General features: G+C 48.0%; 2 protein-coding genes across 5 annotated transcripts; one reads left to right on the plus strand and one right to left on the minus strand.

The window, feature by feature from the left end:
- Positions 1-178: 178 nt before the first annotated feature.
- On the minus strand, positions 179-20,642 carry LOC101353745 (ribonuclease P protein subunit p30-like). The gene is given in 4 exon segments (XM_012555953.1): positions 179-304; positions 306-564; positions 722-1,080; positions 20,385-20,642. Coding segments are annotated over 4 exon segments (1,002 nt in total).
- Positions 20,506-27,161, plus strand: PHOSPHO1 (phosphoethanolamine/phosphocholine phosphatase 1). Of its 4 annotated transcripts, none has more exons than XM_004377964.2 (5): positions 20,506-20,861; positions 22,002-22,098; positions 23,764-23,875; positions 25,932-26,672; positions 26,912-27,161. In XM_004377964.2, exons 3-5 carry the CDS (start codon positions 23,831-23,833, stop codon positions 27,125-27,127), a joined length of 1,002 nt encoding a protein of 333 aa, XP_004378021.2. In that variant the 5' UTR covers positions 20,506-20,861; positions 22,002-22,098; positions 23,764-23,830; the 3' UTR covers positions 27,128-27,161. The 4 variants fall into 4 exon arrangements, with proteins under 4 accessions (XP_004378021.2, XP_023588553.1, XP_023588555.1 ...); XM_023732785.1 differs by having other exon boundaries at positions 20,506-20,731; XM_023732787.1 differs by lacking the exon at positions 20,506-20,861 and having other exon boundaries at positions 21,331-22,098; positions 25,932-27,031.
- The last annotated feature ends 171 nt before the right edge of the window (positions 27,162-27,332 follow it).

Genomic DNA, 27,332 nt, shown 5'->3' on the forward strand with positions numbered 1-27,332 from the left:
CACCAGACCAAAAAACTAGTTGTCGAGTCGATTCTGACTCATGGCATCCCCATGTATGTCACAGTAGAACTGTGCCCCATAGGTTTTTTGTTGTTGTTTTAACCATACAAAGGTTTTATTTGCATTATCGCTGATGAACTGTAAAAGGGCAGAAGGGAGACTGGCTGGGGGATTCTTTTCAGCTCTTGCACTTAGCTTTCTTGCAAGCTGGCAGAGAATCATCATCCCCTTCTGATGACCGGGGTTTCTTCACTTTGGAGACAATTTCAAAAGCAGTTTTTCTAGTGTCTCTGTGGAGAAGTAAGTGTTGCTCTGGAGTTGGTGGACACCACAGCCTTGGCATCGCTTTCAGACAGCCCAAACAGCAACCCCAAGTTTGCCACATCATATGGTCGTCTTATTTCTAAAGGCCCTTCTACAGCACTGGATATAATTACATCCTTTTCTTTGCAGACCTGCATCAAATTGAGGGCATTGGAAATTGTGTACCTTCTCATTGTGGAGTCTTTGATGGCAGGGCTATAGACAATTTCAAAGCCTATGCCTCGGTCAATTGCCATTGCTGTGGTACGTGAGCAATAATGTACTGTGCACTGCTGTCCATTCCATGGACTTGTCCTTAGCATCACGTGCTACTGTCTCCTCCCAGTCAAGAACACAGGATCTATGTGTGTTTATCCAGGCAAAGTCGTCTAGAAAATGGCCGGAATGCCACAGTAATAGGGGGCTCTTTTGAAGTAAGAATAGGTCCACATCTAAATGTGTGTAAGCAGCATGAAAAAGTTTTTCTGTCTTTGGAAAAACTGCAACACTATCATACAGGCGGACCCTTGAAGAAGCTGCTCTCAAAACATTGTAGTGAGAGGGATCGGAAATGATAATTGTCGGTCTAGTTAAAATTCTGATCGGTCTTGATTTTCCCCATACAATTGGCAAAGTTGTGAAGAGTTCTGAAACAGCTACTGGATTTTCAATTTCCTGTTTCTTTTCCTTAAAGTCAACAGCATGATTGATGGCAACAACTGAACAGCCAAGGTGAGAGGCGTTCTCCACGAGCCGCACAGAACTTTCTCCATAGGGCTTTCAGAGGTTAAATTTTGGAAGTGGATCACCAGGCCTTTCTCTGTGTTGATTCAAACCTCCAACCTTTCAGTTATCAGCAGCATTTACTCTTTGCACCACCCAGGGACTACAACACAAAAAAGCCCTCAGCTTGGTCACACAGAACTTTCTCCATAGGGTTTTCAGAGGTTAAATTTTGGAAGTGAATCACCAGGCCTTTTTCTGTGTTGATTCAAACCTCCAATCTTTCAGTTATCAGCAGCATTTACTCTTTGCACCACCCAGGGACTACAACACAAAAAAGCCCTCAGCTTGGTCGGTACTGGAAGGACAAATCAAAGTGTCTCCCTGGGGTCAGGAGCAGTTTTAGAGCTGAAGGTGTTGACGTGAGTGTGGGTGTGTGTGTTTTTACATACTTGATCTTCTGAGAGCAGTGGCTGAGAGGAGCTGTCCCGGGTGCTGTGCCTTGGTCAGGTCATGTGGTCCAGAAACCCAGGTTTATCACTTGGGCCAGAGGTGGTCATGTGCTGGGGCCTTACTCACCCAAATAGGCAGGAGAGACTGATGAGCACATCGGTTGCTGAGTTACACCGGTGGTTCCTAACCTTTTTGCAGGTGGGGAGTGGGTGTCACAGAGCCTTTTGAAAGTTAACAAGAAAAATACACATTTGTGCATAAACACTAAAAAGTATATATGATAAGCACGGGCCTTTCACAGAACTAGATGAAAAATGCCTGCACTGGACTGTGGCCTTCTTGAAGGCAATGACTGAGCCTTGTGACTCCTGAATGAAGGAATGAAAAAAGATTCAAACAACTGCCCAAAGTTCCAGGATCCTGAGATCTTTGCTGGTCAGCACATCCTTTCTCCTTGTATAACTGCCTCTGGAAAGTTGACTGGCTTCAAAAGACCTGCGTTTAGTTTTCCCTTAGCCATTTACTAACTGTATAACCTTGGGCTTGACATATAACCTTTCATGGGAAAACAATGTTAATTATAGGGGAGTATGTTGTATAAGCTACAAAAAAAAAAACAAAAACAAACCAGTTGCCCTCGAGTCAATTCCAACTCATCACTACCCCATATGTGCAGAGTAGAAGTGCACTCCATTGTGACCTTTCAGAAGCAGATCATCAGGCCTTTCTTCCAACATGCCTCTAAAACAAAAAAAACCCACTGCCGTCCAGTTGATTCTGACTCGTAGTGACCCTATAGGACACAGTAGAACTGCCCCACAGGGTTTCCAAGGAGCATCTGGTGGATTTGAACTGCTGACCTTTTGGTTAGCAGCCAAACTCTTAACCACTATGCCAGCAGGGTTTCCATAACATGCCACCAGGTGGGTTCAAATCACCAACCATTTGGTTAATAATCGAGCACTTAACACCATTTGTGCCACCCAGGGACTCCTGTATAAGCTACAAAGTCTACAAAACACATGAGGTATTCTTATTTTGGCTGGTGTATCTGGGATTAGGAGACCTGGTGTCACAGTGGTTAAAGTGCTCAGCTGCTAACTGAAAGGTTGGCAGTTCAAACCCATCAGCTGCTCTGAAGGACAGAGCTGTGGCAATTTTGGAAACCCTATGGGGCAGTCTCTACTCTGTCCTATAGGGTCACTATGAGTCAAAATCAGCAGCAATGGGTTTGATTCTTTTTGTTCGTTTTTGTTATCTGGGATTTTTGTTGTTGTTGTTAGGTTCGGACTCATAGCAATGCTATGAACAACAGAACGAAACATTGCCTGGCCCTGCAACATCCTCACAATCGTTGCTATCTTGAGATTGTTGTAGAGTGAAACTCACAGACTCTGCTAAAGTAAACGAAGAGATTTATTGAAAGCATAGGAAACATTCAAAAAGGGAGACATTTGCCCACACAGAGTGAAGACCTGCAAAGCCAAGTGACAGCTGCTTTGCAGGGACAGTTATAGGGTAGAATCACGAAACTTCCAGCAAGATTCTGATTGGTTCACCCTCCCTGGACTTTCCTGGACTTGCCCAGGCATAGCCACATTGTTGTTTCCACCCAGCCAAAGGCCCAAGTCCATATGCACGTGAGTGGGAAGAAGTCAAAGTTACATTTGCAGGAATGCAGAAGCAGGAGCTTGTAACAAAATGGAGCCAGGCCTGCTCCTAGGCCAGCCACCCTAAATATGCCAGGTGCTTCTGTTCTGAAGCTCTTATTCATTCCCTCCTTTTGATCAAGAATTTCTAAGAAAACTTTGATCACGTTACCAACTGCCATTTTGGAGAGAGTGCTTTTTTCTGCATGGATTTGGATTTATATCTCCCAGAAGGACAGCATTTTTAGAATATGTTTCAAGAAAGAGAACTTTATTTTGTTGCTGTATTTCAGAGGCTCTTATAGATGGCTGCTTACTAGTCTAAGCCTTTAAGACCCCAAACACTATTTATAAATAGCTGGGCATCATCTAAAATCTTTGCCATGCCATAACTGGAGCCTCTACTTCTGCAGTGTTAACCTTGGAATGCCATATAGAGTGGGCCGCATTAAGGAATAACCTGGATTTAAAGGGGCTAGTTTAAGGAGTGAGCTGAAGTCCATCTGAAATCTAAGTACATAATTCTCTTCATAGGTATTAAATTGGTGTTCTGAGTAATCAGACAATGTTTGACAACATTTGATTAGTAGACCAGTAAATAATATAAATCAAACCATGATCCAGCATCTTTAGGTAACAAGCTAAAGATGTCAAGGAAAGATGAATCAGACATAGGGAGTACATGAAGCCAGGTTGCCTTTTGGTGTATCTGCTTAAGGTCTTAAGGTAGTGAATGACACTATAGGTAATCTGAGGAATAAAAGAATAGCAACAAGGAAAGAGATGAGGGTTAGGGTGTCACCAAGTGTTTATAACACAAGCCAATAACAACTCTAGTAAAATAATGGGGTGAGTAGCAAAATAGCAGCTAAAAGATTAAACTGACAATAAGTATTTCTCTTATTTTCCTGGAAAAAGAATAGTATGAGAATACGGAATAATACCAACAGTGTATAACACAGCAACCAGCATAAGGAAAGCAATGAATATGAAAAGAGATAGCAAATATATCGATAGTCTGTATGGAAAATTCTTACCAGTTGATAAACCCAAGTTGTCAACATAAAGCTACCTCAAAAGCAATAAGGATTTTAACAAAGTCCAACGACCTCTGGGGCTTGCATTTGACAGAATGGGTGAGAGATCTTGTTCCTTGACCTTGGGAAAGTTGCATTGTCCACTTTGGTAACAGTTGCCTGCTTCTGTCCACTAGGGCAGAATCTTCAATTTTAAGTTTCTAGATGATTGGCAAGTCCAAACGAATGCTTTAGTTCCTTTAAGCTGTGAGAAACGTACCTAAGGTTTAACACCTCCCAAAGTTCAGCTGCATACGGATTGGTGATGAGGGCAAGGTTCGGTCCATTCCGGAGGAGTTCTAATGAGTCCTTTAACTGATGTCTCCTCCAGTGTACATAATCTGTTGGGGTGAAATCAGGCAGGCAGGAGAGTCTAGTTTCTGTTTGTCAAAGGCTTCTTGTTTTAGGGGAAAAACATCACAAAGTTTAGTAAAGCAAAAAGAAAGTTTTATTCGGCATATATTCAAGGGGGCAAAAGTAGGAAACGGACAACCATGCTACTAGAGCCATGTCTCCCCGAGTCCAAAGAATATTACAGAATCGGCAAGAGTGGAAAAGCAGACAAGCATGCTGCCCAGCCATGTCTGCCTGAATCCAAAGAATATTACAGAATAGGCAAGAGTGGGAAAACAGACAAACATGCTGCCATAGCCATGTCTGTGCGAGTCCAAGGAACCATTACAGAATAGACAAAAGTGGGAAAATGGACAAGCATGCTGCCATTGTCATGTCTGCCGGAGTCCAGAGAACAGTTACAGAGCCATCAGTATATATTAACATTACAAATGGGCAAAACCACTGAAAGCTTCACCTTTTCACAGATTGGCTAGAAACTGTGATCCAACATTTTGAATCGTCTTTCTTAACAATCATTGGTACAGGTTTCAGTAACGACAGTCAAGGTCTTCATTGGTCCAACAATTTCTATTCACTAAATGCTAATAGAAAAAGATAAGAGTAGAAAGTCTTTTGTGTTCTGTTTGATTGGCTTTATGTGAAAGTTCCCCTAAAAGATATTTTCCAAGAGCATCTTTTCTATTGTCTTTATACCTCAGGGCCCAGTTGATGTGTCCTTCTGAGTCCTTGTGAGCCCAGCTCCAGCTGGGTCACATTCTCTATGCTCAAGGACAGGGAATAATAACTCCAATATTATTTCCTAAATCACTCTCTCGCCTGTGAAAAATATTCTTTAGAATATTGGATTAAGGATTGACAGCACTTACTGGTTGACATTTTTGCAAGACAGTCTAAAGTAGAGGTAGCCTGAGGCATGAGACCTGAATGATCAAAACCAGAAAACATTCAGTTAAGTGTCATAAAAGATACTTGATTAGCAAGATAATACAGGACGGACCCTCTCCTGTTGGGGCTCTTCAGTTAATCTATTTAAACCATACTAAGTGTTCTTCCCCAGGGGAAGCTGCTCTTCCCTGGTTTACCCACCAGTAGTCATGAGTCACTTTCTCAGAAGCAGAAGGGGAGCTTAAGACAAAATGGAGTCTGAGCCAGACCTTGTGTCAGCCATTTTAGTTAGGCCAAGTGCCTCAGTTTAGGGTGTCATTGTTGTTGCTGTTAGGTGCCATTGAGTCAGTTCCAACTCATAGCGACCCTATGTACAACAGAACGAAACACTTGCCAGTCCTGCCCCATCCTCACAATCACTGTTATGTATGAGCCCATTGTTGCAGCCACTGTGTCAATCCATCTCGTTGAGGGTCTTACCTTACCAAGCATGATGTCCTTCTCCAGGGACTGGCCCCTCCTGATAACATGCCCAACGTACATGAGAAGTCTCACCATCCTCACTTCCAAGGAGTACTCTGGCTATACTTCTTCCAAGACAGACTTCTTTGTTCTTTTGGCAGTCCATGGTATGCTCAATATTCTTTGCCAACTCTATAATTCAAAGGCATCAATTCTTCTTTGATCTTTTTTATTCATTGGTCAGCTTTCACATACATATGAGGTGATTGAAAATATCATGGCTTGAAAAAAAAGTGACACCTTTGCTTTTCAACACTTTAACGAGGTTTTTTGCAGCAGATTTGCCTGCTGCAATACCTCATTTGATTTCTTGACTGATGCTTCCATGGGCATTGATTGTGGATCCAAGTAAAATGAAATCCTTGACAACTTCAATCTTTTCTCCATTTATCATGGTGTTGTTTATTGGTCCAATTGTGAGGATTTTTGTTTTCTTTATGTTGAGGTGTAATCCATACTGAAGGTTGTAGTCTTAGATCTTCATTGGTAAGTCTTCAAGTCCTTTCCACTGTCAGCAAGCAAGGTTGTGTCATCTGCATGTTGCAGGTTAAGTATTATAATGAAGTGTGCAAAGACCTGGAGTTAGAAAATCAAAAGAGACATGCTTGGCATTTCTCAAGCTGAAAGAACTGAAGCAAAAATTCAAGTCTCTAGCTGCAATACTGAAGGATTCTATGGGCAAAATATTGGAACAATGCAGGAAGCATCAAAAGAACAACTCCCAAAGCTATGGCCCCTGGATGCTCTGTTAACCCAGAACTAAAACCATTCCTGAAGCTCACTCTTCAGATAAAGATTAGACTGGACTATAAAACATGAAATAATACTCATGAAGAGTGTACTTCTTAGTTCAATCAGATACACAAGACCAAATGAGTGGCTCCTGTCCCGAGGCAGGATGAGAAGGCAGAAAGGGACAGGAGCTGGTTCGATGGACACAAGAAACCCAGGGTGGAAAGGGGAAGTGTGATGTCACATTGTAGGAATTGCAACTAATGTCACATAACAATATGTGTATAAATTTTTGTATAAGAAATTAACTTGAGCTGTAAATTTTCACCTAAAGCGCGCACACACACACACACACACACACACACACACACACACACACAAAAGAAGATAGAAGGAACACACAGAGTCACTTTACCAAAAAGAATTGGTCACTTTCAACCATTTCAGGAGATAGCATATGGTCAAGAACCAATGGTATTGAAGGAAGAAGTCCAAGCTACACTGAAGGCATTGGCAAAAAACAAGGCTCCAGGAATTGACAGAATATCAACTGAGATGTTTCAACAAACCGATACAGCGCTGGAGGTGTTCGGTCGTCTATGCCAAGAAATTTGGGAGGCAGCTACCTGGCCAACCAACTGGAAGACATCCATATTTGTGCCCATTCCAAGTAAGGTGATCCAGAAGAATGCAGAAATTATCAAATGATATCATTAATATCACACAAGTAAAATTTTGCTGAAGATCATTGAAAAACGGTTGCAGCAGTACATTAACAGGGAACTGCCAGAAATTCAAGCTGGATTCAGAAGAGAACGTGAAACAAGGGATATCATTGCTGATGTCAGATGGATCTTGTCTGAAAGCAAAGAATACCAGAAAAATGTTTACCTGTGTTTTATTAACTATGCAAAGGCATTCGACTGTGTGGATTATAACAAATTACAAATAACATTGTGAAGAATAGGAATTCCAGAACACTTATTTGTGCTCATGAGGAACCTGTACATAGACCAAGAGGCAGTCCTTGGAACAGAACAAAGGGATACTATGTGGTTTAAAGTCAGGAAAAGTGTACGTCAGGGTTGTATCCTTTCACCATACTTATTTAATCCGTATGCTGCGCAAATAATTCGAGAAGCTGACTACAGGAAGAAAAATGCGGCATCAGGATTGAAGGAAAACTCATTAACAACCTGCGATATGCAATTTTAGGGTGCCCTCACACATGACCTTCCTCCGATCATGAATTTTCATACAAATTATTTGATTACCCTTATAAGTGTGATTTTAAATTAGGGTAAGTGCAGGCAAGGCCACATTGGACGAACTACTTGGTTTCCCAAAAGGCTGACTCAAGGTGTGAGGTCAATCTCCTCCGAGAACCTAGTTTCTTCAAGATACATAATTTTCTGCATAGCAAGGGGTGGGGGTGTGTCATGGTTTGAATTATGTCCCCCAGAAAATGTGTATATCAGTTTGGCTGGGCCATGATTCCTGGTATTGTGTGATTTTCCTATATGTTGTAAACCTGCCTCTATGATGTTAATGAGGAAGGATGGGTGGCAGTTGTGTTAGCAAGGCAGGACCTGAGCTACAAGACTGGATTGTGTCCTCAGACAATCTCTTGAGATATACAAGACAGAAGTGAGCAGTGAGACAGGGGGACCACATAGCATCAAGAAAACAGTGCCAGGAGCAGAGCACGTCCAAAGGGCCGGGGTCCCTGCGCAGAGAAGCTCCTAGTCTCGGGGAACACCGAAGAGAAGAAGGCCGACAGAGAAAAAGCCTTCTTCCCCTGGAGCTGATGCCCTGAATTTGGACTTTTAGCCTACTTTGACTGGGAGGAAATAAACTTCTCTTCGTTAAAACCATCCACTTGTGGTATTTCTGTTATAGCAGCACTAGATGACTAAGACAGGGTGGGAGGGGTGACAGTTTGATTACAAACATTAGACAGGTATTTCATACAACACAGTTCTGAAGACCAATTGAAATAATCACAGATTTACTCTAAACATAGCTCCCAGTCTGATCTTCAGAACGTATTTCTCAAAACAGACGGAATTCTTCAAAAAAGCACAACACCCAGAGCAACATGGTCTTGCTAGTTAATCTGGACCATTGTTTGACTCAAAAGTGGCTTTTAGGCACCAGTTTTTCCAGGGTTCAAGGTTCAAAAGGACACCTAAGGGCAATGGCCTATGTGGGTTACCCCAGCTTCCACGAAACCCAGAAATCTGGACAGCAAGCTAGGAGGTAGAACAGAAATATTAACAACAATATTAGGTCAATTGTTTGGAAAAAACCCACAAAACCATGACCCTAAATTCTTTGTGGAGCCCTGGTGGTGCAGTGGGTAAGCCGTCAGCTGCTAACCAAAAGGTCAACAGTTCGAATCCACCAGCAGCTCCTTGGAAACTTTATGGGGCAGCTCTACTCTGTCCTATAGGATCACTATGAGTCAGAATAGACTCCACAGCAATGGGTTTTAAGTTCTTTGTACCAAGGAAACAAGTCCCATGAGGTGTTTGTTTATCTATAAGCAGCATCAGTAAAGGCTTTTTATGTGCCTTTTTTATGTTGGATTATGCCTCAACATAAAGAAAACAAAAATCCTCACCACTGGACCAATAAGCAACATCATGATAAATGAAGAAAATATTGAAGTTGTCAAGAATTCCATTTTACTTGGATCCACAATCAATGCCCACGGAAGCAGCAGTCAAGAAATCAGATTTGCAGTGGGCAAATCTGCTGCAAAAGCCCTCTTTAATAAAATGTTGAAAAGCAAAGACGTCACTTTGAGGACTAAGGTGCACCAGACCTAAGCCATGGTATTTTCAATCACCTCACATGCATGTGAAAGCTGGACAGCGAAAAAGGAAGACTGAGGAAGAATTGATGCTTTTGAATTATGGTGTTAGGGAAGAACATTGAATATACCATGGACTGCCAGAAGAACGAAGAGATCTGTCTGGGAAGTACAACCAGAACGCTCCTTAGAAGCAAGGATGATGAGACTTCATCTCATGTACTTTGGACATGTTATCAGGAGGGAACAGTCCCTGAAAAAGGACATCATGCCTGGTGGTAAAGTGGAGGGTCAGCTAAAAAGAGGAAGATCCTCAACGAGATGGATTGACACAGTGACTGCAACAATGGGCTTGAATAAGAGCTTCAGAACAGAGGTGCCTGGCATATGTAGGGTGGCTGGCCTAGAAGCAGGCCTAACTCCATTTTGTTACAAGCTCCTTCTTCTGCATTTCTGAGAATGTAACTGTGTTGTTCCTCCTGATAACATGCACAGGAATTTAATCAACTACATCTGTGGAAAGAGATGATGGAAAAACCTCAATATCATCAGTCAGAACAAGGCCAGGGGTTGAGTGCAGTACAGACCATCAGCTGCCCTTATGCAAGTTCAAGTTGAAGCTGAAGAAAATTAAAACAAGTCCATGAGAGCCTTGAGTATTTCCCACCTGGATTTAGATACCACATCAAAAATAGATTTAACACATTGAACACTAATGACCAAAGACCAGACAAGTTGTGGGATGACATCAAGGAATCATACATGAAGAAATCAAAAGGTCATTAAAAAGAGGAAAGGAAGAAGAGAAACTATCTGGGGTTAGGCAAAAGGAATTAAATATACAGATCAACCCACCCTCATGGCCTCGGGTGGTTCCATCACTACAGACTTGCCTTGGAATGGGAAGATTCCTGGGTGGGGCAGTTTTCTCAGCTGATGGAGCTCAAAACATATGCTGCCAGCCCTGCCCTTGGTTAGCATATCTATAGTCAGATGGCTGGATTACAGCACAACTGAGGCTGTGACAGCTTGCTTTGGTCTCATTCCAGGCCTAAGACCACACCTTACACAAATTGGCTAGATTCATAATCAGGCAACAAAATATTTATTGAGCAGCTACTATAGGCACTGGGGATCCCATGGGAACAAAATCATTATGATTTCTGTCCTCCTCATGGAGCTGGTGGGGGCCGGCAGATATTAATCAATCACTCAGATGAAGTAGTACAGGGAGCTGTGGGCTATGTAATGGACGGTCCTGATCTTGGGGAGGGGTGGCAGGGCAAGCTTTCCCATGAAAGTGACATGTGAGCTGAGTCCTGAACTCGGTCCGGTGCCATGAATGGGGTGGGAAGCACTCTGGGCAGAGGCTATACCATGTGCAAAGGGCCTATTACACTGTTTGAATATCTGAAAGGGGCCGGTGTGGCTAGAGCACAGGGAGTAAGGGAGAGAGGGAGGTGAGATGTGGTTAGAGAGGTAAGCAGCCACACCAGGCAGGCAGAAACTCAATTGTTGTGTCATCTGTTATGGATTGAATTGTGTCCCCCAAAAATATGTGTTGTAAATCCTAACCTCTGCCTATGATTATAATCCCATTTGGGAATGGATTGTCTTTGTTATGTTAATGAGGCAGAATTAGTGTAGAGTATGTGTTGAGTCAATCTCTTTTGAGATATAAAAGAGATTAAACAAGCAATTGAGCAGAGCAGATATGGGGGAAGAGAGATGCAAAGCCCAGGAACAGCTTTGAAGAGACAAGGACTTTCCTCCAGAGCCAACACACAGAGATAAAGCCTTCCCCTAGAGCTGGCACCCTGAATTTGGACTTCTTGCCTCTTAAACTGTGAGAAGATTAAAGCCACCCACTTGTGGTATTTCTGTTATAGCAGCACCAGATAACTAAGACATCCTCTTTAATATGGCATTTGCAAAGAGGGAGGAACTGGGGTGGCACATTTCAAGTGTCTGAATAGTTGTTACACAGGAGTGTGCCTCAGAAGCCAAATGAGAGGAAATACCCCAGCGAGCTGGATTTGAGCCAGCTCTCAAGGACTTCCTGGTTGACAGGACCCTAGGGGATTGCTTCCTCACTTCACCTGTTGTGTCTGCCAGGTAGTAGAAAGGGAGTCTGTTTGTTCAATCACTCAGCAAACATTTAGGCACTGCAGATATAAGGACCTCACTCAGTCTTTATGGAACCTACATTCTAGTGGAGAAGGCAGAAAATAAACAAACACATGGAATTACAAATCATTACAAAGACTTTGAAGGTAAAGAGTGCGTGCAATGAGACGTAACAGGTGGGAGCTGCTGAGGTGTTGATGACATTTCTCAGTTAAGACCTAGAGGATGCAAAGGAACCAAGGGCATCTTGGAGTGGGAGAAATCCCATGAGAAGCTGAGAGAGCAGGACTTGCAAAGGCTCTGAGGGAGGAAAGAGCTTGGTGTGAGGAAAGAGCTTGGTGTGAGGAAAGAGCTTGGTGTGAGGAAAGAGCTTGGTGTGAGGAAAGAGCTTGGTGTGAGGAAAGAGCTTGATGTGTTTGTGTTCAAGGAAGTGAAAGAAGACACTACTTAAGGCTTTACCTGAAGACACCAGGTAAGGCTCGAGCGATTGGCAGGAGCTGGACAGAGTAACTGCCACCTTACAAAGAGCAAGCTGGCGTTTGAGCTTTATCCCAAGTGCAACAGGAAGTTGTTGGAGGCCTTTAGCAGACATGTCCATTTCTATTTTGCAAAGAGAGGCCCTCCTTCTAGGTCTCTGAAGTCACCTCTCACTGGAAATGTCCTCCTGGAAGAGTTTCTGGAAAACTTGTTTTTGAGGAAGTCAGCTTCCCCCTCCATTTCTCCAGCCTCTCCTTGTCTGTCAGCCCAGAGGAGGCAAACCCTTGAACATGAACCTCTGCTTGCCAGACTCCAGAAGGGCCTTGAAAATGTCAGTGAGAGAGTATGAGCAGTATCTGTGCCTGAACGCCCTTCATTAGCATCACCTTCCCCCACAAGTATGTGAGACCTTCCCCTATAATCTACCAGGTGCCTCCTCATTCATTTCCTACCTAATCTCACAACCTGCCTTTGAGGTAGACAGCATAGCAGTATCCTCCTTTGCAGCTGAGAGACTGAGGCTCAGAAAGCAGGAGGTTGGGTGACTTGGCTAAGGCTACACAACTAGGGAAGAGTATGTCTTGTCCTTGAACCTGAATGCTTTGGCTCCACACTCAATCCTGTTCCCTCTGCAACATGGCTCACTATTGATGCTGCTTGTTGAAGGAGAATGGTGGACAGCTCTGTCAGGGTAAGTCTGTTGTAGGCAGAAGGGGCTGGGAGGGATGCAGATGGGAGTGGGGGAAAGGTTATTCTGGGGTATCTCTGGATTGCAGAGGGGAGGTGGAGAGGAAAGGGGAAGCAATGGCCAGCAGTAGCCAAGAACAAGAGATGGGGTGGAGCAGCAGCAGAAGTGGTCAGGATTGGGCATCTCTGGGGGACCCAACCCCTATCCTAGAGGCATCTCAGGTCCCAGCGGCCTTACCTGTTGAAGGAGGAGACTGAAGTCCCCTGGTAGGCACAGGTGGAACAGATTTGCCTGCTGTTTTCCCCTGACACGCCTTTGGGAAAGCCTGTTTACAGCTTGTCTGGCACTCTTCTCTAGACTTTAAGCTCCTTGGGGGCAGCATCTATATCTCGTTCAATATCCTATTTCCCAGTGCCTGACCCACTTAATATTTGTTGAATGAATGAATGCTCAAACAAATGAATGAATACTGCATTGTAGTGATGACTTGGAAATCAGGAGAATATGAACTGCCCACAGTTACTGATGACCCAGCTCTGAAGATCTGAGCCTTGATCTATATTGTCACCAGATTCTTCCAGCATGGGGGCAGGGCAGGGGGTGCGGGCAGTTTATTCTGATCCATAGAAGGCAACCCAAAATTCAGAAAGGTTTAGCAAGCTGGCTAGAGCCACATAGCACGGGAGCTAAAGCTAGAGCCTGGAGGGCCAATTCCCAGCCCAGGGAGGATTTTGGGAATTAGGCCAAGTGCCCAGGGGGAACAGACAGATTACTGTGTGTTTAGGTGAGCCCAGGGACTCAGGCCAGAGTATTTCAAAGATGCTTATCACCATGCTGTCTCAGGGCTCTGGACCCCTGCGGCTGGGCAGGCTGCTGCCTGTGCAGAGAGGGGAGTGAGATGGTTCTGCCCCAGCTTCTCCTGTATGACTCAGAGTCTTCCAGCGCTTGTCCCTGCCTCTACCCCTTAGACCTCCACCCTGGGGCTCTGGGGAAGGAAAATCTGGGGTTACGTCTGGCTTGGAAATGACGGCTCTTGGTTTCTTCTGTGCCTTTGGAGGAGGTGCCACTAAGACTCCTTCTCTGATCTCGATTAAATAACAGGGGAACCTCAACACTAGTGGTATCTTGACAATCTGCTGCCCAATCTCTCATTTTACAGAATGCCCAAGCTCAGACAAGTTCAAACCCAGGTATCCTGATTCCAAGTCATTAAATGTCCTGCTAAGCCCAAACTGAAGGAACTCTCAATCTTCTAATAGACGGCAACTGATAGGTCAAAAAGTGTGATCAATAAAAAAATACTTGATTTAGAAACATGCCCCCCCCCCAATTACCTTACTTCCTGCCAGGGCATCACTCTGGGCTGTTTTTTCTCCACTTGGCATCTTTTCCTTGTACTGGAGGTGGGAGCATGTCAGTTTCATTTAGGACAGGCCATGTCACGTTCTGGTTAAGGATTCAGCTCTGCAGCCCTACTACCTGGCTTCAAGTCCCATTTTTGTGGCCTTGGGAAAATTCTATAACCACTATATGCCTTATTTTTCCCATCTTGAAAATGGGGGAACTAATAGTTCACATGGGGCAGTGGTGCTTCCGTGGTAGAATTCTTGTCTTTTATGCCAGAATCCTGGGTTCAATTCCCAGCCAATGCGACTCAAGCGAAGCCACCACCTGTCGGCCAGTGGAGGCTTATGTTGCTATGATGCTAAACAGGTTTCAGCGGAGCTTCCAGACTAAGACAGACATAATGATCTAGTTCTGAAAAATCAGCCAATGAAAAAAAACCCTGTGGCTCCTAACAGTCTGATCCTGTTGTGCATGGCATCGCCATGAAGCAGGGGCCAGCTCGATGGCAGCACTCACAACAATAGTTCTCAGGGTTAATGTGAGAATAAAGAGAGTTGAGCTCTTCAGAACAATGCTCAACACGTGGTAAGCACTCCACCAGTGGTAGCTGTTCTTTAGGAAGGAGACTGTGGGGTCTGGAAAGGAGTTTATTCAGCACTGGTCCCTAACCCCCAGCGAGGTACCTTAGACCCAGAGCACCAGACCACACATTTTGCAGAACTACTTGAACTACTGTAACAGAGATACCACAAGTGGGTGATTTTAAGGAGCAGAAACTTATTTCCTCACAGTCCAGGAGGCTAGAGGAGGCTAGAAGTCGAAATTCAGGGCACCCGCTTTGACGGAGGGAAGGCTCACTCTCTGTCAGCTCTGGGGAAGTCTTAGCTTCTGTAACCCCAGCGTTCTCAGCTCCTTGGAGATCTCCAGGTGGCATCTATCTTTCCTCCAATTGTGTTGCTTCTCTCTGTGTTCTTTTTACTTATTTATTTTAAATATTTTATGGTGTTTTGGTGAAAGTTTACAGAGCAAATTAGGTTCCCGTTTGACAATTTCTACACAAGCTGTTTAGTGACATGAGTCACGTTTTTCGCAACCTGTCAACATTCTATGTAATTGCTTTCTGGTTGTACCATTTCCAGTACTCTAGTTTCCCTGCCCACCTTGTCTTCTCATCATTGTTTAGGAGTAATTGTTGACCTTTTAGTCTCATACAGATGGTATTTTAATGGAACCCCTAATCTGCTCTTCTTACATCTCAAAAGTCATTAGGTTTACGCAGGGACATAAGGAGGGTAAGGATGGCCCAGGGGTGATCTCTAAATTGTGCCCCACCCCCCTCCAATTTCAGGATGGACACTGATGTCGGCTACGGGTTGGCAGAAATGCCTTCCCAGTAGGTGTCCTGCATGGATGGGTTCATCCTTCCCCAGGTGGAGTGTGTAAAGGAAACTCTTGCCAAGCTGCCCCTCCCTCTTGCCCTTGCTCCTCCCACCACGCAGGTGGATTGGAGAGAGCCCAAGGCTATGTTCTTGGATTTCGTGGCCTCTTTGGCTCTGACACTGCAGAACCTTGGGTAAGTGACACAGCCTGTTTGTGAAGAGCAGCAGGAGAGCTCCGTTCCTGGTCGCCTGAGTCAGGGTTCACCAGGGACTACAGTGAGCCCTGTCACCTCAGATGACTCCCGTCCCCACAGTTCTCTGCCAGGTTCATGGACCTGAGTCCCATGGTGAAATCCACACGTGAGGCAGGTGCATAGTGAGGGTAAGGAGCGCCCAGGTGTAATCTCTAAATCGCTCCCCCTCCCCGCCCCCAGTTTCAAGATGGTTAGACAATGAAAGCGCAACCTGTCAGCAGAAACGCCTTCTCCTCTCTTGTTCGGCTGCCTCATTCAGGAGCTTTTCATATTTGTGATGCCTTGGAATGTCATTCTGCGCCTCTGGCGCCCCCTTGGGCTTGTGCCTGGGGGGTGGGGGGCAAGTGCCCCTCTCTGCTCCTCCCTCCCCCCGACGCCTCTGATCAGGGGAGGAGGTTCTGCAGCCCCACACGTGCTGGGCAAGGCCTCACAGGCTGGGGGTGTGTTTCTCATTCCATCTCTGTCCCCATCTTTTTTTTTTTTTTCCTCATATGAAAACTTATACATACATTGTTATGTGACTCTAATTGCTCTCCCCGTACTGTGACAGCACACTCCTCCTTTCCACCCGATTCCCCATGTCCATTCAACCAGCTCCTAACCCTCTCTGCCTTCTCATCTCACCTCCGGACAAAAGCTGCCCATTTAGTCTCTTGTATCTACTTGAGCTAAGAGGCACACTCCTCACGAGTATCATTTTATGTCCCACAGTCTAGTCCAATCCCTGTCTGAAGAGGTGGTCTTGGAAATTGTTTTAGTTCTGGGCTGATAGAGAATCCGGGGGCCATGCTTTCCGGGGTTTCTCCAGTCTCAGTCAGACCATTAAGTCTGGTCTTCTTACTAGAATTTGAGTTCTGCACCCCACCTTTCTTTTGCTCCATCTGGGGCTCTCTGTTATGTTCCCTGTCAGGGCGGTCATTGGTGGTAGCTTTTAAGACCCCAGATGCCACTCACCAAAGTAGGATGCAGAACATTTTCTTAATAAGCTTTGTTATGCCAATTGACCTAGATGTCCCCTGAAAGCATGGTCCCCAGACCCCTACCCCTGCTACTCTGTTCCTCAAAGTGTTTGATTGTATTCAGGGAACTTCTTAGCTTTGGTTTAGTCCAGTTGTGCTGACTTCCCTTGTAGTGTGTGCTGTCCTTCCCTTCACCTAAGATAATTCTTACCTACTATCTAGTTAGTAAATAACCCTCACCCTCCCTCCCCATCCTCATAACCATCAAAGAATCTTTTCTTCTGTGTTTAAACCTTTTCTTGAGTTCTTATAATAGTGGTCTTATACAATATTTGTCCTTCTGTGACTGACTAAATTCACTCAGCATGATGACCTCCAGATTCCTCCATGTTATGTTTCATAGCTTCATCGTTGTTCTTTATCATTGCGTAGTATTCCATTGTGTGGATATACCATAATTTGTTTATCCATTCCTCCGTTGATGGGCACCTAGGTTGTTTCCATCTTTTTTACTATTGTGAACAGTGCTGCAAAGAACACAGGTGTGCATATAGGTATTTGTGTGATGGCTTTTATTTCTCTAGGATACATTCCAAGGAGTGGGATAGCCAGATCGTATGGTACTTCTATTTCTAGCTTTTTAAGGAAGCGCCAAATCGATTTCCAAAATGGTTGTACCATTTTACTTTCCCACCAACAACGTATAAGTGTTCCAGTCTCTCCACAACCTCTCCAGCATTTATTATTTTGTGTTTTTTGGATTAATGCTAGCCTTGTTGGGGTGAGATGATATCTCATTGTAGTTTTGATCTGCATTTCTCTAATGGCTAATGATCGTGAGCATTTCTTCATGTGTCTGTAAGCCACCTGAATATCTTCTTTGGCAAAATGCCTGTTCATATCCTTTGCGCATCTTTTAATTGGGTTATTTGTCTTTTTGTTGTTGAGGTTTTGCAGTATCTTGTAGATTTTAGAGATTACACGCCGATCGTATTTGTCATAGCCAATAAGTTTTTCCCAGTCTGTAGGTTATGTTTTGACTTCTTCGGTGAAATCTTTTGATGAGCGTAAGTGTTTGATTTTTAGGAGCTCCCATTTATCTAGTCTCTCTTCTGGTGCTTGTGCATTGTTACTTATGGTTCGTATTGTGTTTATGCCATGTATTAGGGCTCCTAGTGTTGTCCCTATTTTTTCTTCCATGATCTTTATCGTTTTCAATCTGCCCCCATCTTTATGCATGTGGCAGACCTGTGGGGCACCTGGCTGCTCAACTGCTCATTAGTACAAGAGAGGAAGTTTCAAGAAAGTGTAAAGAGAGATGAGATTGTGCCCCAAAAGTTTTAGCATAGGGAGAACTAGGAGTTTCTACACTTACTTCACAAAAGGGCTTTGCACGTGGCACCTAAGAGCATTGGAATTCTGAGCAGTGGGTGGCACAGTTCAGCAGTTAGAACTCAAGAGACTACAGATGGCAACAGGAGTCATCTGTTCTTCTCTCCCCCAGCTCCATTAGTGAATTTGGAAACAAGGTTGGCAACTGCTGCGAATCCCTTCACATGACCAGGATTTGAATCAAGCACCTCCCAGGGCATGTGATTCTGGGCAAATTGTTTTATCTAAGTCTTAATTTCCTTGTAAAATGGGGGATGATACTGGGATAACTTGTTATTGTGAAGATGAAATGATATAATTAACATCAAGCATGGATATTGAACCTGAACATAGCAGGGGAGTTGTTTCATTCAGTAACAAACAACTAAAGCCTACTGTGTGCCAGGTTCTGTGCTAGGGGCTGGGCTCTCTGCCCTTCTGTTGCTTATAGGACACAAGGGACTCTGGCAACCAATTGCTGTGTTGGAAGCCCAGGGCTCCCATTCACTAGCTGGGTGATCCTGGGCAAACATTGATTTCCCACTTCATAGGGTTGTGAGAATTACATGAGTTGACACATGCAAATGTACTTACAGAACCTACTAAGTGCTCAGACACTCAGACATGTGACTGGTGGAATGAAAGGAGCTGGGGGTGTATATAACAGGCAGACCTGGCCTGGCCTGGCAGGTTGGGAAAGGGCTTCTTGGAGAAGAAGCTGTTGAGGCTGCAGGATGAGGAGGCCCAGCAAATGGGGTAAGGGTGGGGAAAGGAGGAGGAAGTTCCCAAGGAAAGAAAGAGCAGGATGTGCTGGATGTGGAATGGAGGCTGCGAAGGTGAGAAGTGAAGAGAACGGGTGTGAGATGAAGCAGAGCAGCAAGCCAGCTTTAGGAGTTGGGGCACTGGGAGTTCCTGTCAAGGGTTTTAAGGAAGAGAGTGACATGTTTGAGTGTGCAGTTTTTGTTTTGTTTTTCAATTGTGGTACCTATGTATGTCACAAAACATCTACCATTTCACAATTCTTAAATGTACAATTTAGTGACATTAGTTGTATTCATCATGTTGTGCAAGCATGCCCAGATTTGCCATTTTAAAGTATCTATTCCCCTTTTTGAAGAGTCCCTGGGTGGCACAAACAGTTAAGCCCTCAACTACTAGCCAGAAGGTTGGCCGTTCGAATCCACCCAGAGATGACTTGGAAGACAGGCCTGATGATCTGCTCCTGAAAGGTCACAGCTTTGAAAACCCTAGGGAGCAGTTTTACTCTGCACATACTCACACACTCAATGGCAACTACAGCAACAATTCCCCTTCATAGATGTGGGAACATGGCACAAGTTTGTCTTATTTATTAGTGTACCCCCAGCACCTAGCACTGAGGTTAGGGTCATTCCTTGCTGACTTCTAGCCCCTGTCCCCTTCTCCAATATCATCCTCACCCTCACTCCCCACTGCAGTGATTGTCAGCCCGCTAGCTTTCAGATCCTCACTTAGGGTCTTTGCTGGCCCTCTCCAAGGAGGGAGGTCAGGACTTAGGAAGGACCCAAGCCTGGGGCACCTACATTCTCCCAGCCCACACACCCATCTTTGTGACATGATGGAATCAAGTGTGCCTGGGTTTGAATTCTTTGGCAAATAATTTCTCCAGAGTGCTGTGAACATTCAACCACAGTACAGCACCCAACATAGCGCCTGATTCATAGCATGTTCTCAGTAAATACACCTTTTGCCTCTATCCTCCCGAAACAAAATCTTCTCTCTTCCCCCATCCACAGACTGGGAGGGCAAGAAGGGGTGGTGATGGCTAGGAATGGACTCATAAGCAGAGGAGAAAGTGGGTTTTTCACCTACAACTCCATTTGTAAAGGGGCAAACTGTTCGGTCCCGCAACTCAGAGTTTCGGCGTAGGGGAGCGGGAGAGCCCCTTTGCCGGCTTTCCGCTGTAACCTGCAGGAAGGGTTCCGAGGGACTGGGCGAGGCGCTGTGACTCTGCATGGAGGGCAGAGGGCACCGAGCTACGCGCACGTGGAGAGGAACTGCTGGGTCATACCACCCGGTTTAGGAGCGAAGAACAGGGTGAAGGCTGGGGGGGGGGGTATTTCTGCAAATCTCAGGGACCCACGCCCTGGAGGCGGCGGAGGAGAAAGTCCACAGCCCTGACACTTTTAGGCGTGTGAGAGGAGGGTTACATATATATCCATTGCCGCCTGAATGAAGTGCCCCCCACCCACGCTCCTCCGACCCCTACCCGGGGCGCCCAATCCTACTTTCGGTGCGCTCCGGAAGCCTCCGGGGCAGCCGGGAGGCGGGGCTCGTCCGCCGCCCGCCCCTTTGATGTGCGCCGGCGCCGCTATGATTGGACAGTCGCTTGTGACGTGCGGGGACTGCGGTGGGCCCGGGTGCTGCAGCAGCCGCAGCGCCGGCGGCAGCTCGGGCTCCGGCTCCGGCTCCCGGGCATTTAAAGGGGACGCTGCGGCCGCCCGGGGGGATGGGGGGCAGGTGGAGGGGACGGCCCAGGAGCACATCGTCCACAGCCCCTCGGGATTGGAGGGACTCGTGAGCCGGAGCCCCAAAATCCAGGGGTGGATAAGACACCGCGTCCCCTCCAATTCCCGTAAGCACCTCTTGCTCCATCCTGTGCCCAAATACCTCAGCTAGTCCCCCCCCCCCCACTTACGCTTAAAACTCAGCCGGGACAGATCGCTGCCATCACCGCTCCCAACGTGAGTCCCGGGCTCTGGAAGGTAGGGAGAGGCTGGGGTCCCAGGTACGGTGGGGGCTGTGTGGAGTTTGAGGGCGCTCCTTCACGCGAGTGTCGGTGGAGGATCCCCTGGAACAGACGAGTGAGTCCCTTTCTTTTCTCTACCCCGGGAACATGGTGCCCGGGTAGCTCTCAGTCCCCAACTCAGGCAAAGCGAAATCTCGTTCCTGGGGCTAAGGAATTGGTACCCCCTTGCGCCTTGCCACCCACGAATCCCCTCCTCTCCCCGAGCTGCGCACCCCCTTCCCCTGCATTGGAGCGAGGCACCCGCCAAGCTGGGGCTGTGCCACAGTGCCTGCTTTCCAGCCACTTCTAAAAATAACTCCCCCCAATCCTGCCCAGAGTTGCCACCTCCCTGCCCCTGCCCATCGAGCCTCCCCTGCCCCAGTTTGTCCCAGCCAGGCAGGGCGAGCCCGGAGGTGACTCTCAGCCCTAGCTTCCTCACTGCACCAGGGCTCCAGATCATCCCCACCAGCTAGTCAGCCCCGCAAGCTCACAACCCAAGAAGGTCTTTAGGGCAACGGGGGGAAGAAGCTCTGGCTGCAGTTTTCTCAAGAGCCACCTGAGAGCCCTGAGTTCTAATCCTGATTCTGATGCTGTGTGACTCCCGTGATGTTAACTGGACCTCTCTGGGCATCTGTTTTTCCTATCTGTTGCGGGGGATGGTGAGCAAGAAAGAGACCATAGTAAAGTTGGTGGGACTGTCTGAGAAAGGCAGGAATTCCAGCTTAGCAGTTGCGTCTGATTTCTAGTGACAGGAGAAGTGACTTGGCTTGGGCAGAGGACTTGTAACTGTGGTATTTCTAGGATCCTCTCCCCCCATCCCCATTCTTAACATTTCCTGTGGAAAACTGTCCTGTGGCTCCACCCACCCAATAAAACAGGAGGATTTCAAACTTATGGCCTAGCCAAAGAGGGGCCCAGTTCCCTCCCCCATCCCCAGGAGACCTTCCCACCCCATTCCCACAGATTTAATCTAAGAACATTTGTATAAAAGGCAGGAGGAAGCAGAGAGGGATTTGTGATTGGATATAGAATCAGGGAGGGTCTGCTTTTAATTGGGACTGAAATATGGAATCTCTTGCACCTCCCAGAAACCTTTCTATCCTCTCCTTGCTCTAAGCCTGCAGGGAACGCTCAGGTCCTGCTGGCCTTTTCTCTGAGAGACTCTTTCTGGTGACCACAAGAGGATTTGATCACTCGAGACAAAGCTGCCAGAGGTGAGTAAACCTGTTGGAACTTTAAGGGAGCCAGATTCCTACTGGGGACCAGGAGGGAATGACTTGGTCCCTCTGACTACTTGCGGGCTGGTATCACAGCATGGTCTGCTCCATTGTGGGGAGAAGAAACCCAGAATGCCTGGCTTTCTGCTTTGGAGACAAAAAGAAACAAGGGCAAAGTAATGAGACCTTCTTTATGGCATGAAAGTGGGTTTCTGGGTGGCTGCTGGAGATCACTTTGTGTCTTTGTATCTCACTTCTCCATGTGCCTGACACGTGCCTGTCCATGTTTGCTTTTTCAATGGGAGTGGCATCTCCAACCTTTCTCCTCTGACTAGGCTGGCTGGCCGGACATGTAATATCACCCAGGATTTTGGAAGACTGGGCCTGGAGACAATCTTCCCACACCCCACAACACATGCCATTCCCTTGTGCCCCATGCCTCCCTTCCTTTCTCTCCCATCTTCTCCTGGACTCGTGTCTCTTCCAACCCCCTTTCTCTCTCTTTGCCCACTGCCCCATTCAGCTTGGGCCTCTTCTCCCAATTCCTAGCTCAAAAGTTCTTCCGTGAAAGACTGAGCCTCACGTTCTGTCCTTACTGAAGCGTTTTAATGTGTGTGTGGTCAGCGAGTTGTGAGGGATGGGGTACCCCAAGATAGAGGGTGGTAGAGCACCTCCACCATCCTGTGCCTTACTCCTTGGATGTCCCAGTCTCTGTTCTGGGGTCCGTAACTTTTCCCTGCTGCCCTGGGCACAAGAGTGGTCCAGGGAGAGTCACCTTGACAAAGTCAGAGAGGTTTGATGTGACGCCCATTGTCACCACCAGAGGGCAGCAGCCAGCCAGACCTTTGCTTCTTTCCCGGTCTAGTCTCCTCATTCCCAGTATCTTTCCAGTTCTGTCCCAGCTGCCTCCTCTAGTTCAACCTGGGAGTGGAGGGATGGGGGAGCAAGGCTAGTGGCAGCTGTAAGTGGTATCCTTTGTAGCTGCATTGGGAAGGTCCCAAGAAGGCAAACCCTATCCCCAAAGTCCGTCAGAGATTTAAACCTGACTCTCCACTGCTGGACCCCTGAAAGCAGCTGTAGGACCCAGGGGTCCCAGCCCCCCGAGCTGTGCTTCAGTAAACCCTGGCCATCTGCCCCTTCGCTTTGGAGGGCAGAGGGAAGGCAAGACTGTGGCCAGACATTCACAAACCAGCCTCTGACTGGCCCAAACAGCATGGCTTCAGGCAAGTTACTTAACGTCTCTGAGCCTTTGTCTTCTGCTGAATTCAGGCAACTGTGATGAACACACCAATGAAGGTGCTTTGTAAACTGGGATGTACCATACACATGTAAGGGGTAATGAGCATACCACTGGTCTTGGACTCGGATCTGATTTTGAGATCTGTCTGTGTCACTTACAGTGGGTGACCTTTGGGCAAGTCAGTTAACCTCTCTGGGTTTCCGATACTATCATCCATAACATCCCTAGCATCATAGGGGATTGCTAAGAGGATGCTTTGCAGTCTGTAAGTGCTCTGTCTTTTGAAAGGGTTGTTTTTACTGAGACCCTGGGAGTGGTTCCTGGGGCTCAGCAGAGGGGAGGGAATAGGCCTGGGTGGGCATTAGTGGTGGATGCAAAATCATCTGGCTGGTCACCTCAAATGGACCTTGTATGGTTGTCAGGAGCTCTGGACAACAGCTAGAGGCCAAAAGCGTCCCTACAAGTGGTGCCCAGGGTGATGTACTGACAATGAGCGGGTGTTTTCCAGTTGCTGGCCTCCGATGCCTATCTAGGGTAAGTGAGTCCCCCCAGGGGTCTCTTGGGATGAGGTCTCAGATCCCACTTTCTCATCATGTTGTTGGGGGAGCCCTATCCAGCCCCTTTGAGTCCTGCCCTCGCCTCCACTGAGGCTCCACTAATCCCCAGAAGCTTCCATCCCAGGTGTGGGACCCTGATACTTCTCAACTCCAGGGATTCCTGGGCCACTGAGACTCCCAGCTGGATATTGGTGAGACCAGAGGGTGACTCCAGTGACGAAGTCAAACGGACTTTAGAAGGCAGATAACCCGATGCTGTCAGGTGGATTTCTGACTCATAGTGACAGAGTAAACTACCCCATAGGGTTTCCAAGGCTGTAGTCTTTACAGAAACGGACTGCGACATCTTTCTCCTGTGGAGCAGCAGGTGGGTTTGAACTGCCCACCTTTCTCTTAGCAGCCGGGTGCTTAACCATTGTGCCATCAGGACTCCTGGGAGGCAGATAAGTCAGGTTCAAATCCCAGCTCTGGAATTAGGGGCTTGGGCTTCTATTTCACAAGGTGTGCCAGGCCATAAATATCCCAGGAATACTGGAGAGGGTGTTAGGAAGAAACCAGAAAGAGGATGGCTCTGTCTCAATTAATTGGGGTGGGAAAGGGAGAAAGGCAGTGTGGTGGCCATTCAGAAGCTGTACATGTACTCTGCCTCTCTGACATGCACAGCTGCTGGCAGGCAAAGGTGACAGGGACAGGCTACTGAGGGCTCCTGCTGTCTCCATTTGCTTGCCTTTGTGGCCTCACACTTGCCCTTTTGTCTCCAGTCGTCTCCCATGTCCCCTGTCAACATGACTCTGGCCAAGGTTTCCACTTCCTGGGAGTCCTCCTCCATCTTCCTGTCTAGCTATCTGTCCCCATGCTCCCCTGGCACAACCTCCTCCTGCCTTCTCCTTCCTCACCACTGCCTCACCACCCCACCCCCCATCTCCCTACTCCCTGCGCCCTCATCCCCTGCCTTTTCAGCCACAGTTGCTGTCTCTCCTCTCCCTTCCCTGTCTCCCAGGTATGCCGTGGCCTGGTGTGGGAGGCTCCCACCTCCCCATGCCCCACTACTTCTTCTGCTGCCCGCTTGCTTCGGACCCTGGCAGAAACCCCACTCGCTGACACATCCCTCCCAGGGAATTGGCAAGTGATTAGTGATGAGCTGTCAGCACAGGGCCCTGAAAATCCCTGGGGAAGCTGTGTCCCTTCCCTGGACCCCAGCCCAGCACCATCTGCCTGGAAGCAGCTCCCAGAGAGCCTTCCTGGGTCTTGTGTATTCAGTCCACTTACCTGGTTATGCCAAGGGCTCCAATCCAGTTCTCTGGTCAGTGGGGAGGCCCAGACACCTAACCACCCAAGCCTGGTACTTAGTGCCCATCTCCCGCCTGTGGACCTGGCTCTCATTTGTGCACGGTGCCTTGGCTGATGCCAAAGCCATCTTCCCTGGAGCCTGGCTCCTTGTCCACAGTCCCATAAGCCATCCACTCCACATGGCCCAAAAAGGGAATGAGGAGCTGCTCCAGCTGGGCAAATGGGTGGTTTCCCTTAACTCTGTTTGTGTTAGAGGAGGAGGGAGTGGAGTGTTCCCTCCACCGGCCCTTATCCACGCCAGCAACAGGGGGCCACTGGGAATCTCCAAAAGGGCTATTGCAGAAACCTCCCCAAAGGAGTGATCCCTTGAAAGCTGCTCTTCCCTTCTTATAAGCTCTTCCCTTGCCAAGCCCTAGTGACCCCAGATGAGAGCAGCAAAACAGGTCCCAAGGCAGCTCTTCTGGGTTTAGGTGTAGGATGCTCCACTGGGCAATACACCCCAGGGCAGTGGACTAAGAGGTGCCAAGGGGGTGGGCAGGGAAGGTCAGCAGGGGTCGCGGGGAGGGGGAGGGCGTGTGAGGTACTCAGCCTAGCTTAACTGGTCTTGGGTCCTCCTCAGGTCTTGGATATGCCAGCGCCTCTGGCCGTGGCCTGCTAACCGGCCTCTTCCCGGCCGGCTCCCGCCGCGCCCCCTCTCGCTTGCCCCTTCCTCTTTCTCCTGCTCCTCCCCCCCCTGCTCCCAGGACAGCGGGATGGCTGCGCAGGGCGCGCCACGCTTTCTCCTGACCTTCGACTTCGATGAGACCATTGTGGACGAAAACAGCGATGACTCGATTGTGCGCGTCGCGCCGGGCCAGCGGCTGCCAGAGAGCCTACGTGCCACCTACCGTGAGGGCTTCTACAACGAGTACATGCAGCGCGTCTTCAAGTACCTGGGCGAGCAGGGCGTGCGGCCTCGGGATCTGCGTGCCGTCTACGAAGCCATCCCCCTGTCGCCCGGCATGGGCGACCTGCTCCAGTTTGTGGCCAAGCAGGGCGACTGCTTCGAGGTTATTCTCATCTCGGATGCCAACACCTTCGGCATAGAGAGCGCGCTGCGCGCCGCCGGCCACCACGGTCTGTTCCGTCGCATCCTCAGCAACCCGTCGGGTCCAGACGCCCGGGGGCTGCTGACACTGCGACCATTCCACACGCACAGTTGCCCGCGCTGCCCCTCCAACATGTGCAAGCACAAGGTGCTCAGCGACTACCTGCGCGAGAGGGCCCACGACGGCGTGCACTTCGAGCGCCTCTTTTACGTGGGCGACGGGGCCAACGACTTCTGCCCCATGGGGCTGCTGGCAGGCGGCGACGTGGCCTTCCCGCGTCGCGGCTACCCCATGCACCGCCTCATCCAGGAGGCGCAGAAGGCGGAGCCCAGCTCCTTTCGCGCCAGCGTGGTGCCCTGGGAGACTGCCGCTGACGTGCGCCTCCATCTGCAACAGGTGCTCAAGGCGTGCTGAGGATGGCGGCCTTCCGGGGTTGTCCCGGGCGGATCGGCGGAGGAGGGGACGGGGGGCAGGGTTTGGGAAAGACAAACCTAGTTTTAGTACTCCCTTTTCCCTTTCGCTTCGGTATGTCCCTCGGGACCGATTTCGGGAATTCCGGGCTTGTCCGTTTGCGGGGGAGGAGAGGGTTCGGAGCCATCCCTATCTATGCAGTTAAGCCAGGTTAACTTCCCTAGTTCCGCTGCACGCAGTCACATTCTGAAGTCTGCTTAACCCGGGTGGTGCGCATATCTTGGAAGACAGCAGCGTTTCCAAAAACCTTGCCCTCTGATTTGGGAGGAAGGGGTTCCCCAGCAGGGGGGAGAAGGAACATTTCCCACTGCTTTAACTGCTGCCTCCGGCCCCTAACTTCCCCTTCCCCAGTCTTCTGTCAAGAAGACCCAGTGCTCTGAAATCCTCAAAGTGACCAGCCACCCAATGGCCCCACTGGACTCTCTCCGCCGAAGGCCCCAGGCTTCTTCGATCTTACTTCACCCACTACGGTCACACACTATTTCTGTACGGGCAACACAGTTCTCTGCTTGCCTCGGGTCCTCCGCCCACCATCCAGCACCCCCAAAGGGAAAAAAAAAAAGCCGGAGGAAACAGTCGCCTCTT

This window comes from Trichechus manatus, unplaced genomic scaffold (genome assembly GCF_000243295.1).
Source record: "Trichechus manatus latirostris isolate Lorelei unplaced genomic scaffold, TriManLat1.0 scaffold00054, whole genome shotgun sequence".
NCBI classification, from domain to species: domain Eukaryota; kingdom Metazoa; phylum Chordata; class Mammalia; order Sirenia; family Trichechidae; genus Trichechus; species Trichechus manatus.